General features: G+C 55.6%; 1 protein-coding gene across 1 annotated transcript; it reads left to right on the top strand.

The window, feature by feature from the left end:
• The first annotated feature begins 678 nt into the window (after positions 1–678).
• LOC138165015 (fatty-acid amide hydrolase 1-like) lies at positions 679–12,646 on the top strand. The gene is made up of 15 exons (XM_069093074.1): positions 679–951; positions 1,655–1,768; positions 2,406–2,552; positions 2,729–2,862; positions 3,174–3,380; positions 3,930–3,970; positions 4,476–4,600; positions 4,869–4,994; positions 6,251–6,348; positions 7,378–7,477; positions 7,727–7,767; positions 9,311–9,350; positions 10,374–10,482; positions 11,596–11,741; positions 12,223–12,646. The coding sequence occupies exons 1-15, from the start codon at positions 712–714 to the stop codon at positions 12,349–12,351; spliced, it is 1,797 nt and encodes a 598-aa protein (XP_068949175.1). The 5' UTR covers positions 679–711; the 3' UTR covers positions 12,352–12,646.
• Positions 12,647–13,139: the final 493 nt, after the last annotated feature.

Genomic DNA, 13,139 nt, shown 5'->3' with positions numbered 1-13,139 from the left:
CTGGGGGTGTGTATGAGGAGGCTCCAACTAGTCGCCCCCCCCTTTTTTTTCAATAATTCTGTGAGGCGCATAGGCAGTTATCGCTGTTTTGTTTTGCTTTTTGGAGAGCAGTTGGGGTTAAGTGACTTGTCCTACTAGTTTTTGTGTTAAGTGTCTGAGGTCGGATTTGAACTCAGATCCTCCTGACTCCAGGGCCAGTGCTCTGTTCACTGTGCCTCCTAGCCACCCCCTCAGCAGAGGGTGAGCTGTGGGGGGAGGGGGGAAGGGTAAGCCTTGGGGGATGGGGGGAGGGAGGGTGCAGCGAGTGTGAGTTGGCTACTGTGTGTAGGGGTTCCTGTGAATTTATGGGGGGTGGGGATGTGGGGGAAGCGCCTGTGAATTTGGCCCCAGGGTGGGGGGAGGGGAGGAGGGGAAAGTGTGAACTTGCGTTCCCCTTGAGGGAGGGGGGAGTGGCACCTGCACGTGGTGCGCGCTCGTGTGTGAGTGTGTGTGCGCACGTGTGCCCCACGCAGGTGCTCCCTCCAGACCTGGGCGAGAACACGGCCCCTTCTCCCGCCTCCGAGCCGTTGTCCAGGCAACCCGGGCTGGCCGCTGGCCAGGGAAGGGGCGGGGTCCGGGAAGGGGGCGGGGCCTGCGGCTGGGGGCGGGGCCTGCCTTAACCATTGCCTTCTCTCCTCCCCCCTCGGGGCTCCCGCTGCTGTCTGTCGGCCTATGGTCCCTCTCGATCCGTTCCTCCGTCTGCCCGCCCAGAACGCGCTTATGGCCCGGGAGCAGCTGCTCGAGGGCTCCGGGCTGGGGGGGGCAGCCCTGGCGTGCTGCCTGGTGGCGGTGGCCGTGGCTCTTCGCTGCTGGGCCGTGCGGGGCCGCCGGCAGGTGCTCAGCAGGGGCTCCCGCCAGCAGGAGGAGGCCCTGGAGGCTATGGGCCGGAGCGTGCGAGCGTTCCGCAGTCAGGTGAGCCCCGGGGCGGGGTCGGGCAGGTGCGCCCCGCTGCGGGGCGGGAGTGGCCGTGGCCCTGGGGGAGCGTGGTCCGCCTGCTGCGCTAGCCCACCTGGGGCCCCCTCCACCATCGATGCTACACGAGGCCCCACCCACGGCCCAGCCCCTGACCTTTGGCCCCTGTTGGTCGGACTGAGACAGCCCTGGCTTATTTCCATAGGGTCGTTGTGGGTCTGAGGAGGGGTGGAGGGGCCCAGGGGAGCCCAGGCTCTGGGACTGGGGAGCTCCGGGCTTTTCCAGCTCAGTCTTTGATCGTGGCGTTTTCCCTAGGGCAACTCAGCATGACTTAGGTTTCTGGAGGGCTTGGGGGGTGATTAGAAAAGTTCTGCTGGGCTCTGGAGGGCAGAACTGGGCAGGGTAGGAACAAGAAGAGGTAAAGTCCCTTTGACATAGAACACCCAGAGCTGTTTCCCAGTAGAATGGCCTGCCATCATGAGCCCCCCACCACCTGAAATATCCAAATCAGGGAGGATCTCAAGGGATGAAGTCTCACTTATCCTCAGTGACTTGGCCTGGGTCACCTAGCTAGTGCCAGGGAGGCAGTGGCATGTCCCCACCTGCCCATAGGGAGCCTTGGCACCGGTAGGCCCATGTGGGTGCATGGGCCTGCCAGGCTGCACAGCTGGGCTGAACCTCGTCCCTCTCTTGGTTCCCTCAGAACCCAGGGCTAGACGAAGAGACTGTGCTGGTCCTGCCCCTGGCCCAGCTGGTCCAGAAGCTCAAGAACCAAGAGGTGTCCCCAGAAGCCGCCCTATACAGCTACTTGGGCAAGGTAAGGGGGCTGAGTGCCCTGGGACAGGCACAACTTGGCATGGCCCCTTAAGTGTCTGCCAGACAGCAGCACTCCTGGGCCCCCAAGGACAAGGTCAGATAGGTGGCAGAGCCAGAGGGAGGTGGACATACTGCTGCATTGTGTGTGTGTGTGGGGGGGGGGGCTCCCTCTAGTCCACAACACTTACTGTGTTCTGGGAGACCCCTGGCTGATCCCTGCCTGAACTTCAGCACTACCCAGAACATGGCAGGGTGAGGCTGGGGTACTATGTAGGATTTGGGTGGCTGTGAACTGTGTATGGGTAACTGAGTGTGTTGGGAGTATAATCACACCCCAAGTGCTCTGGGCTGGACCTTCTCTCTCTCAGCCTTAAAAGATTTCTTCTTGCCTCCAGCTTGGGGGATCCCATCTCCCCAGCCAGGTTGGGTGCTCTCCAAGGGCAGGTCACAGCTGGACCCAGAACAAGAACTTTGGGGGTAGAGCTTCAGTTTCCCCTTTTTTATCATGACAGGGCTAGCTTATAGTCTCTTGGGTTCCTTCCTCTCTGGGTTCTGGGTTTTCAGGACTGACTATTGGGGGGGGGTGGTTTGGACCAGGTCATGGTTGGGAATTGATTTGGTTCTTGTGCCCTGGCCAGGCCTTGGAGGTAACCAAAGAGATCAACTGCGTGACCAACTACCTGGGCGACTGCAAGGCCCAGCTGGCAGAGGTGGCCCGGCAGCCCGAGGTGGGTGGCCTCCTCTATGGAGTCCCCATCAGCCTCAAGGAATGTTTCCAGTGCAAGGTATGCCCCCTGCCCCGGGGGTCTCCCTGTTCCCATGTTATATTGAAGCAGTGAGTGTGTGCCATCCTGGCACAGAGGTTTTCTGAGGGATCCAGGGGATCTTAGTGTACTCTGTGATGAGTATTGGGCTGGATGGCAGTGATCCTTGGTACTCCCCCCTCCCCACCTCTCTCTAGGACCTGGATTCTACTCTGGGCCTGTGCCAGAACATTGGCTTCCCGGCCACGGAGGACTCTGTGGTGGTGCAGGTGTTGAAGAAGCAGGGGGCTATTCCTTTTGTGCACACCAATGTGCCCCAGTCCATGTACAGGTCAGTGACCAGGAGCTGGACGGGGGTTGTGGGCAGGGGACTGGGAGCTGGGCTGGGGCCTGGAGCTGGACTGGGGCTGTGTGCAAGGGGCTGGAAGCTGGGCCAGGGGTGTGGGCAGGGGGTTGGGAGCTGTGCCAAGAGTGTGCACTGGGACTGGGGCTGGGGCTGGGAGCTGGGTGAGGAGGGTTAGTGGTGGTAAGGGCCCAAGCTATGGGGAGAACCCACAGGACTTGGTGACCTGTTGGGGCTGCAGGGAGGGTGCTCAGAGTAGTGTTCTCTTTTGAGTCCCAGCTGTGGATTTCTTCCCACAGCTTCGACTGCAGCAACCCTATATTTGGCCGTACTCTGAACCCCCTGAATTTTTCCAAGAGCCCTGGTGGGTCTTCAGGTGGGGAGGGTGCCCTCATAGCGGGTGGTGGATCCATCTTAGGCTTGGGCAGCGACATCGGGGGCAGCATCCGCTTCCCTGCAGCCTTCTGTGGCATCTGTGGCCTCAAGCCTACTTCAGGCAGGATCAGGTAATTGGACTGGGGAACCCTAGGGGGAGGGGAATCCCACTGAGGCTCCCTCAGCAAAGAATGAAGGACATAGGGCCCATACTCCTGGGCCCTTTTCAGGTCTAAAGCCTCTCTTCTTCTGGAACCTCTAATTGGCCTGCAAGGAAGGGACTCTCCTCTGGCTCCCTTCTCCCTCCGTCCTTCCATCTCTCTTCTCTTTCACTCTCCCTTCTTCCCCATCCTTTTCTATCTTTGTCTCCCTCTTTCTGTCTCTTTGTCCACTCTGCTTCTCTCTCCTTTTTTTCTGTTCCCTTTCTCCCTCTCATCTCCTCCCTTCCTGTCCTCTCCCTCTCTGCTCTCTCCCCTCTTCTCTTGAGGTTGAGTCTGCAGCCGTTATACCAGGAGAAAGGCTTTGAGGCTGGGGACCCACTGTACCCATGCTGCCTTATTCTGATCCCTGCTCTGTAAGAGGGTCTCCCCAGCCTTCCTCCCTCCCTCAGAGGGCTCAGAAGGAGCTGTGATGTGGATGTGTTCATGCTGTGCAGATGTTGTTCCTTGTCTCCATTCTAGCAAGCGTGGGATGAAGAACTGTGTCAATGGGCAGCTGGCAGGTGAGGCATGCAGCGGGGAGTGGCCCTCCTTTGGGAGGATGAAGCCCAATGGATGGTCATAGGGCGGGGGGCAGTGTCTGGGCCAGCAGACAGAACTGCTCTTTTTGCCCCTCCCACTGCCAGGTGGGGATAGCTTTGTCCAGCAGGCAGGCCCACTGAGTGAGCCCAGAGGCACTGAGGTGCTTCGTATCTCCGTTTCCTCATTTGTGGACCACAGATAAAGGATGAAAAGAGAAAGGGGAGAGCTCTCCACTCATCCTGCTGCAACTTGGGATGGATGTCTTGGGCTCCACAGAGTAGGCAGAGATGCCAAAGCTGCACCCAGGGCCTTCTTCCAGTCATTGGGGACACACAGACCACAAGGGGATAGCTCTCTAATTTGTGAGAGCACCCCCAGCCTTGTCCCTTCTCCAGACCATGCCCAGCCTGACCAGAGGCTTTTATCAGGGGGGTGGGCTGGGCGGTCACACTAGCAGCCAGGTGATGTGGAGCCTTCTCTCCCCAGTCATCCCATCTGTGGGGCCCATGGCCAAGGATGTCGACAGCCTTGCTTTGTGCTTGAGGGCATTGCTATCTGAGGACATGTTCCTCCTGGATCCCATGGTGCCCCCGGTGCCCTTTAGGGAGGCGGTGAGTGAGGGCCTGGCCTCAGCCACTGGGGAATAGGCTGCAAGAGAGGGCCAGGGTAAAGGCAGGGGTTTGGGGAGGGCCCCCTCAGGCCTGGGAACAGGAGACCAATCCCTAGACTAGATGCTTCCAGATGACATCTTTGCAGCATCAGCGTAGGGAAGCATTGGGTCTCTGGGTGTTTGTCCAATGTCCAATCCCTGTGGAGCTTTGGCAGAGGGAGGTGGGAGAGCTCAGGGAGGGCACGGGTGCCCACTTCTCCTCCTTCCAGATCTATGCTAGCACAAAGCCTCTGCGGATCGGCTACCATGAGTCTGATGGGTATACCTTGCCTGGCCCCTCCATGAAGCGAGCAGTGCTAGAGACCAAGGCACTCCTGGAGGCTGCTGGCCACACGGTATGTTGCCTTCACTGGCCCATCTCTGGGGAGATGCCTGGTGTGCCAGCCTCAGCCCATTGCAGATCCATCTCGTTTCTATTGGGCATTGGCTGGAAAGGATGGGAGGTTTGGAGTGTTGAGGTTATTACTCCCATTTTTGAGAAGGAGGCACTGAGCTTCCTAGCCATGAAGGAATTTGTCCAGGGTCACACAGCTTTAAGGGGAGGACATGTTTGCTGCTGTGCCCAGGCCATTCTCAGAATCTTGCCAGTACTAGCCTGAGGGCTCTGGCCCCTCTTCAGCCCTCAGATGCCATTATCCTTAGGTTAAGGAGGTAGAAGGAAGAAATCTTTTCTCTGTACCATGAGGACAGCTTCCCTCGTGTTCCCTGGGCAGATAGAACTGACTCCGGGCTTCTGGGCCTAGAACTTGCTCATGGAGCTTCTGGCCTCCCTTAGGAAAAGGCACTGCCCACAGGAGGCTGGACTGGTCAGCAGAGCCAGTAGGGAGGCTGCCAGCTGTTGGCAGCCCCTGGAAATTTCACTGACTGGTTTTCATATGTGGTAGCAGTCTCACTGGGCCTGGACCCTCCTCCCACCCGAGGCTCAAATGAGTTAATATTTGTAAAGCCCTTAGTCCAGAGCCTGGCATACAGTAGGTGTTTAAAAAGTGCTGGTTTCCTTCCCTTTCCTTCTTTGTGCTTTGTTTTCTACCCCTATAAGTGAGGGGTTGGAGTTACTGATTTTTAAGGACGTTTTTGGCACTAACGAGCTCTTGTTTTTAAGCTGATGCCTTTTTTTTTTTTTTAAGCAATCCTGGTTAAGTAACTTGCTCCAGGTTACACGGCCAGTTATTTCTGGGTGTGGTGCTGAGTGTCTGAGCCTGGGATTTGATCTCCAGGTCATCCCAACACTGGAGCTGGTGTGCTCTTACTCGCTGTGCTACCTGGCCGCCCCTGCCTTTTGTTTTTTATACCACCTTTATTTCTGAATAGATCTCTCTCCTCCTCAGCCTTCCCTTGTGGACTGGCCTATCCCCATAGCCCCTGACCTGTGCAGTGATGGGAGGAGGTACATTTCCTCAAGTCTTCTCCATAGCCAGGCTAGGTGGTACCTTGGCTTCTCAGGAACCTTCTAGAGACAGTTTGTGGCTTGGGGGCAGCTGGGCTCCCAGGTTGGGGAGGGCTGGGCAGGGGCTGATGCTGGCTCTCAGGGTCCTGGCTATTGTTGGCTCAGTGACCCCTTGTCTCAAGTGACCTCTTCTGTGTGCTTCAGCTCATCCCATTCACGCCCTCCAACATCAATTATGCCATGGAGATGCTGATGGGCGGTGGGCTCTTCAGCGATGGAGGCAAAACCTTCATGAAGAATTTGTGAGTATGGGCTTAGGCTTCTCCCCTCCTACCAGGGGTTTGGCTGCCCTCGGGGAGAGGAAGGATGACACTAGGGCTGGCCTGGAGTCCTTCCTGCACTGTTCAAAACCACCCTACTCACAACCCGTGTGAGAGGGCAGATGGAATTAATTGTTCCCATTTACCGGAAACAGAGGGACTGAGACTTTTCCTGGGTCATATAGCAAAGGAAATATTAGAGTTGAACCCAGGCCTTCTCCCTCCTGCAGGCTGGGGGGCAGATAAACTGAGGGAGTGGACCCCAGGGAATTCTGGAAGCCCCATTCCCTGGTGGAGAGAGCTCTGGGCCAAGGGACTGAAGGCAAGTCCTTCCCCTTCTTTGGGCCTGGGCTTCTCTTCTCAAGGGAGAGTCCTGGAGTTAGTGGGTAGAGTTAGGAACACCTGGATTCGAATCTTGCTTCTGATGCTTTGAACTGTGTGATTTTGGGTGTCGTTAACCCTACTCTATCATCATCATTGTCACAACAGCTCAGATTTTAATAAAGTGTTTTAAGGTTAGTGGAACCCTTTAGATATATTACCTCAGTTCCTTACTACAATCTGCCCAGGTAGGTGCTGTTATGATGCCCATTTTACAGATAAGAAAACTGAGGGTGGGGGGCTACCTGTACCCCCCCTCCCCAGACTGTTGTGAGGCTCCTTTGAGACAATGTCTGTAAAGTGCTTTACCAGTTTTAAAATCACTCCAGAACTTCCAGCTTTCTCCCCCACTTCTGCTCAGCAGCTGGAACACAAAGGCCTTGTGTGCCCATCCCGGTGCCTGGTACTGGCTTGACTCCCTATCTCCCCCAGGGCTGCCTGAGCAGCCCCGCTTTGAATGCCCAGTCCCTGGCCTCAGAGGGCCTCTGGTCTGACACTTCCAGGAATCCTGACTCCAGAGGAGTTCCCATGTCTCCCCCGACTGTACTTGTCCCTTGCTACCTGTGTTCTGTAGGGGCTGGTGTCCTTAGCCTAAGGAGACTCATTCCCTGTCACCTCTCCCCACCTCAGCAAAGGTGACTCTGTGGATTCATGCCTGGGGGACATGTCCATTGTCCTCAGGATGCCTAATTGGATCAAAGGACTGTTGTCTCTTCTTCTCTGGCCTTTGGTGAGCTGGGGCTGAGGGTGGTCCCCAAGGTTTGCTCCTGTTCTCTTGTGGGCCCCTCTTTTCCCCTGCCTTTTGTTTCCCAATTCTGGGCCCCTGCTGTATTCTGGGCATTGGACCAGCCTATGGGAGGAGTCCCTACTCTTGGGGAGAAGAATGGGAATGGCTTCTCTTGGTCCCCTCTTCTCTCCTGTGGCCAGTGGCAGGGGTCTGGCCTGGGCCTATAAGCAAGGCATGTTTTTCCCTCTATAGCTCCCAAGACTGGCCACCTTCCTCAGCAGCTTGAAGTCCCGGTAAGGAGGCTGTCCAGGCCCCAGCTTCATTCCTACCTGGGAGCTCCCCATCAGGGAAGTAGGCCCAGAAAGGTAGTGAGCTGCCTGTCACTGCAGATACCTAAGCAGGGGCTGGTGGACCACTTGTCTGGGAAGTCCAAGAGGGAATTCTTGTTCGGGTTAAGGCTGAACTAGTGCTCTTTGAAGGTCTGTGACTCCAAATCAGGCCCAGAATAGGGCCTGAAGGGCAGTCTGTTTACCTTAAAAAAATAGGGGAAAGTCTTGAACCCTCAGCCGTCCTTGTGCCAGGCTCAGCACCTGGCTTTGTTTTTGTACTTCCTGGGTGACCACGTGTCCAAGTATGCCATAGCGGGGGTTCCCACCTAGGTGTGACTTGACTAGGTGCCCAGGAGGCTCAGATTGAGCCACTGGACTTCTGAGATCTTGCCAAACTGGAAAGTGACCAGTGTCTGGACAACTCCTTAGAAACCCTGGAGGGAGGGGACCCCCACCAGTGTCGGGCCAGCAGTCCAGGGTCGGCGTTGGGGCCTCTGAGCACCCTACTACTCCTAAGGCCGTGGTGTCTGCCTTAGGTCGCCATTTTTCTGCGCCAGTCTGCCTGGGCAGGCTGGACTTGGCTTTGGTTGCCCCCTGGTGGCCTGAGTCAGTTGAGTCAAGCTGGGAAATTCCAGATTGGACTTTTTGGAGAACAGAGCTTATGTATGCCAGGCTGAGATGCTGTTGGGGGATCTTCCAGTGTGGGTGGTGGGCATGGTAGCAGTGGGACTCCAAAAGCTCCGATTGAGTGGTGAGAGGAAAGGGGGAGGCAGGAGCCTCCCCAAGGTCCTCATTCTCTAGCTTCATTTCAGTTCCCCAAGGACATCAGGCCAGCTTGGCCCTTCAGGCCCTGGGAGCTGAGCTCTGGGTCTTGCCTGCCCAGACCTGGGGTTCTGATGACCAGTACTTCTCCATCCCTGGTTTGTCTGTTTATCCCCAACCCATGTCCTGAGTCCCAAGACAGGGCAGCAAAAAGCATTCTCCATTGGAATGCAAAGAGTGGAAGGTCCAGGTCTCCAGGGGCCACACATCAGGAATGGCAGCCTGGAAGAGCTCCTTTGGGAGGGCAGAGTCACAGAATTTCATAGTTGGAGTCCAGTAGCTCTGCTAATGCCCCAAAGGAACTTCATCATAATGTAACCAGCCTCCACTTGTGAGGGGCTCCTACTTCCTCCAGGGGCATCCTGCTTCTCTGTGGGGCAGCTCTCATGATTGGGACACAGCTTGAATCTGCTTTGTTGCAACTTGGGGGCCAAAAGAAGGGTTTCCTTCTGTCTCTTAAGTCTTAGTGTTTTATCCCTGGAGACCTAAATGGAGGGGCCCATCCCTTCAAGGACCCTGAGGTAAACTGAGGCAGTTGGAGGCCTGAGTTGGCAGGGGCTCATAGGCCTGAGAGCTGGAGGGAACTAATTCAAGTCTAACTTACTCTTGCCAGATGAGGTACCAGGCCCAAATAGGGTGGGGGTAGGGGGCGTCATTTCTCTGGTGTTACTTCTCTTTCTTGCAGGTCGGCGGGGGAGCTTTGGACCTTACATCATGAGATTCAGGTGAGGGAGGGTCAGGTACCCCAGTACTGGCTGGCTGACCTCTGGGGCACAAGGTGGCAGTGCTTGGCACAGTCCAAAGATGGCAGGCTGGCCATGCCAGAGCCACCTGCAGCAGGGTCAGACAGGATTGCCAGGCTGGAGAGACCTAAGTCCCAAAGCTCTGCCCTAATTTGGGGCTGACTTGGGATGATTGAGACTGAGCAAGACTGGCAAGTCTTCTATTCAGCTAAGCCCACCTACCCCCTTTCTGGGATGCTCTGACTGGGGTTCTTTACTTCTACTCACCCAGCACCCCATGGAGAAGCCCAGGCTGTGCCCCCCCTGGGTAGTGAGATCCTCCATGTCTGTCTTAGCCCCAGAAGAATCTGTCCCTGGGTCCTCCTTCCTGGCCCAACTTCTCTGGTTTAATAGTGCCCAGCCCTCAGTATAGGCCAGCTGTGAGAGAAATGGAGACATCCCAGAGCCATGCTGCCCCCTGGGAACTCCTGATCTGATTTGGGAGGCAGGACATGCCCCCAGTGATGAGATGTGGGTCAGGGCTGCAGAGTTCTGTGTGGGCAGGGACACTCAGGAAAGAGGCTTCTGAGGGAGGTGAGGGGCAGGCTGGGAGGCAGCAGCAGACCCCTCTCCACTCTGGCTAGTCTGGTCTGACTTCTGACTCATTCATGTGCTTCCTCTTCCATTACCGCCTCCACCCCGTAGCCTGTCCAGTCCCACCTCCTGTCCTCCATCCAGATACTTACCCCCCCGGTCCTCTGCCAGTTTATTGTTTCCAAGATGACCTGGGATGGGATGCTGATGCCTTGAGGGGTCATCTGGCTTCTTTGCCACCTGCTTCTAAACATACACTGTGTGACCTTGGCCAAGTCCTTTTCTCTCCAGACCTCAGTTTCTTTCTCTGTTAAATGAGGATCCATGAAATACTGACCTTGCAGGGTCATGGGCAAAGTGCTTTGGAAACTTGAAAGCCCCTTGGTCTACCTGCTTGTCCTTCTGTCCCTCAATCCCTATTTCTCCCTGTAGGAATACCGTCAAAGTGTCATCACCCAGTGGAAAATGCTCAATTTGGATGTACTTCTGACACCTATGCTGAGCCCTGCTCTGACTGTCAACTACCCAGGCAAAGTCCCAGGTGGGACTTCCATGGTCTGGCCTGCCCCAAGCACCCTCCCCCCATCACTTACATTGGGTCCACTATTCATCCAGGCTTCCTCCTCCTGGATCCAGATCCAGGCCTGCACCCTTAGGGTGGGAGGGGAGGGCTGAGACTACTCAGGCTCTGAGCTCTGGACTTTAGACTGGGCAGGAATGTCCCTGGGGATCAGGCCTGGAGAGGCTGGCATTGGAACCCCAACCCTCCAACTCTCTTGCTGTTCACTAAGGTTATCTGGTCATCAGGGGCCAGAGGGTCAGATCTATACACCCAAGGATCTGCAACTACAGTTTCCAAAAAATAATATTACTTTGTTGTATTCAGTCATGTCTAACTCTGTGACCCCATGGACCATATTGTTTGTGGGGTTTTCTTGGCAAAAATGTTGGAGTGATTTGCCATTTTCTTCTCTAGTGGATTAAGGGAAACAGTGTAAGTGACTTGCCCAGGGTCACACAGCTAGTAAGTGTCTGAGACTGAATTTGAAGTCTTCCTGACTCCAGGTCTAGTGCTCTATGGTGCCACCTAGCCGCCCCATAATAATACTAAGATGTTTTAATTTCTGGAATGGTAAATATTGATAGCTATAACCCACATCAACAAAAAGTCTTGGGTGGGGAATCCTTAGTTTTTAAGTGTAAGGGGATCCTGAGATGAACTACTAATCCAGGACTTGAGAGGCCAGGGCTTGGTGAAGTGGAGAAAGTGGGAGCTCAGAGAGGGGCTGGGCCCGACCAGGTTGAACAGCAATCAGGAAAGTGGCTTCCCTTGGGCTAGGGCCTCACCCTTCTTCCAGGGCCAAGTACAGGGTCCAAGGGCTTGTCCCCTCTAGCTTCATTTTATCTGGCCCCAACTCAAGGAGTTAGTTTCTGCCCTCTGTCTGTCCCACCCACATCAGGCTGCAGGTGACTCCCCCCCCACCAAAAAAAAAAAAACAAACCCAAACCAGAAGGCTTGGAGGGCCTATTGTTTTCAGCAGGAGTCTGCCCACCAGAGGGTGAACTTCCCATACCTGGGCCAGAGTGGAATCCCTACCTTTCTCCTCCTCTGTGGCTCAGGCCCCTTGTTGACCTGGCTACCTGGCTGTTTCAGGGGCTGTCAGTTACACCATGCTCTATAATTATCTGGATTTCCCTGCTGGGGTGGTCCCTGTCTCGATGGTGACCCCAGAGGATGAGAAGGAACTGCATAAGTATCGAGGCTGCTTTGGGGACATTTGGGACCTGAGGCTCCGAAAGGTGAGTCTCTGCAGGCCCCAGGTTCTGCTCATTGGAGCAGGAGGGGCCCTGGGCTATCACACAGTCTAGCCCCCTCATCTTATTGGTACAGTGGATCCCAGAGAGCTTTGGGGAGGGGCCAGTGTGGGGCACAGCCAAAACCCTGGATAGACCCTTCTAAGCAGCTGTTCTTTTAATGATTTTTTGATACTTTCCCTCCCTTCAATCTTTCTCACAAGAGAGTGGAAGTATGATCCAATGGGTGGGGCACTCACTGGCCTTGTGACCCTGGGCAGGTCACCTTGATTTTCTAGGGCTCAGTCTGTCCCTTCTAGTTCTCAGTCTAAGGGTGGGGGATGAGTCTTTCTTGGAAGCAGTGGCATCATGGCCCTGGACTTGGAGAGAGCTCTGCTGTGCTCAGGTCTTGGTGAGTGGGCTATGTTGGGGATGGTCCCCCTTTTTCTTTGGAATACCAGGTGCTACCCCTTTTCTTCATTCACAGGGCCTGAAGAATAGTGTGGGAATGCCCGTGGCGGTTCAGTGTGTGGCCTTGCCATGGCAAGATGAGCTTTGCCTCCGATTCATGCATGAGGTAGAAAGGGTGACCCAAGAGGCCAGGAAGAAGATGTAGAGGCCTTCTGGAATGAACAGCCCCCAAGTTAAGCCCTGGCCCTCCCTTCTCAGCAGCTGCCTTCGGTCTTCAGTCTTCAGCTGGGGCATCAATAGTTCTGGCCCTTCTATAGCCATGAGTTTAGATATCCCCTCCCCCCAGAAATCCCAGTCCAGTTCTCAGGGACAAACCCTTTTCCCTCCCCATCCTCCCCCAGTCCACCCATGAATGTTAGAGACCAGAAATGGTCCCAAGCGGGAGTGACTGGAAGATCCTGTGCCTAAGTTTCAGAATAATTAATAATTTCAGGGAACAAGCTGGGAGTCCTTGTTTTCATTGGCCACTTGGGTCAGCGCTGATGGGGCCTAAGGGTGGGGTGGTGGGAGCTGTGGTGACAGAGGCACCAGGGGCATGAGCCCGTGTGGCACTGGGCAGTGTCTGCAGGAAGCTGGGCCTGTGGGCCCAGAGAACCTAGAGGGAAGTCACCCAGCCTGAACCAGCCAACACTGCTTAGGCACCTAACGTATGCTAGGCATGGCAGCTGGCACTCCAGCTACCAAGATAATGTAGGAGATGATCCCTTCCCCATTACAGAGGAAATCCCCAGTGCTTATGAAAGTATCGCCAGAATAACCCAGAAAGTAAATACAAGGGAGGGAGGGCAGGCCCTTGCCATGGGTGGGTGGGGGGGAGCATCCCAGAAAAGGTGGGGTCTGAAGGATGGCCGTAAGGAATCCAAGCATTCAGCATGGCCACTGCAAAAGTATGGAGGTGGGAGAGGGCCCAGTTTGGCTAGATGGGGGGGAGGG

The sequence above is a fragment of the Petaurus breviceps genome, unplaced genomic scaffold (assembly GCF_028583685.1).
Source record: "Petaurus breviceps papuanus isolate PSGF00001 unplaced genomic scaffold, PetGlider_PUasm1.0 207, whole genome shotgun sequence".
NCBI classification, from domain to species: domain Eukaryota; kingdom Metazoa; phylum Chordata; class Mammalia; order Diprotodontia; family Petauridae; genus Petaurus; species Petaurus breviceps.
Note: the sequence above shows the minus strand (reverse complement) of the source record. Positions and strands in the feature narration are given on the sequence as shown.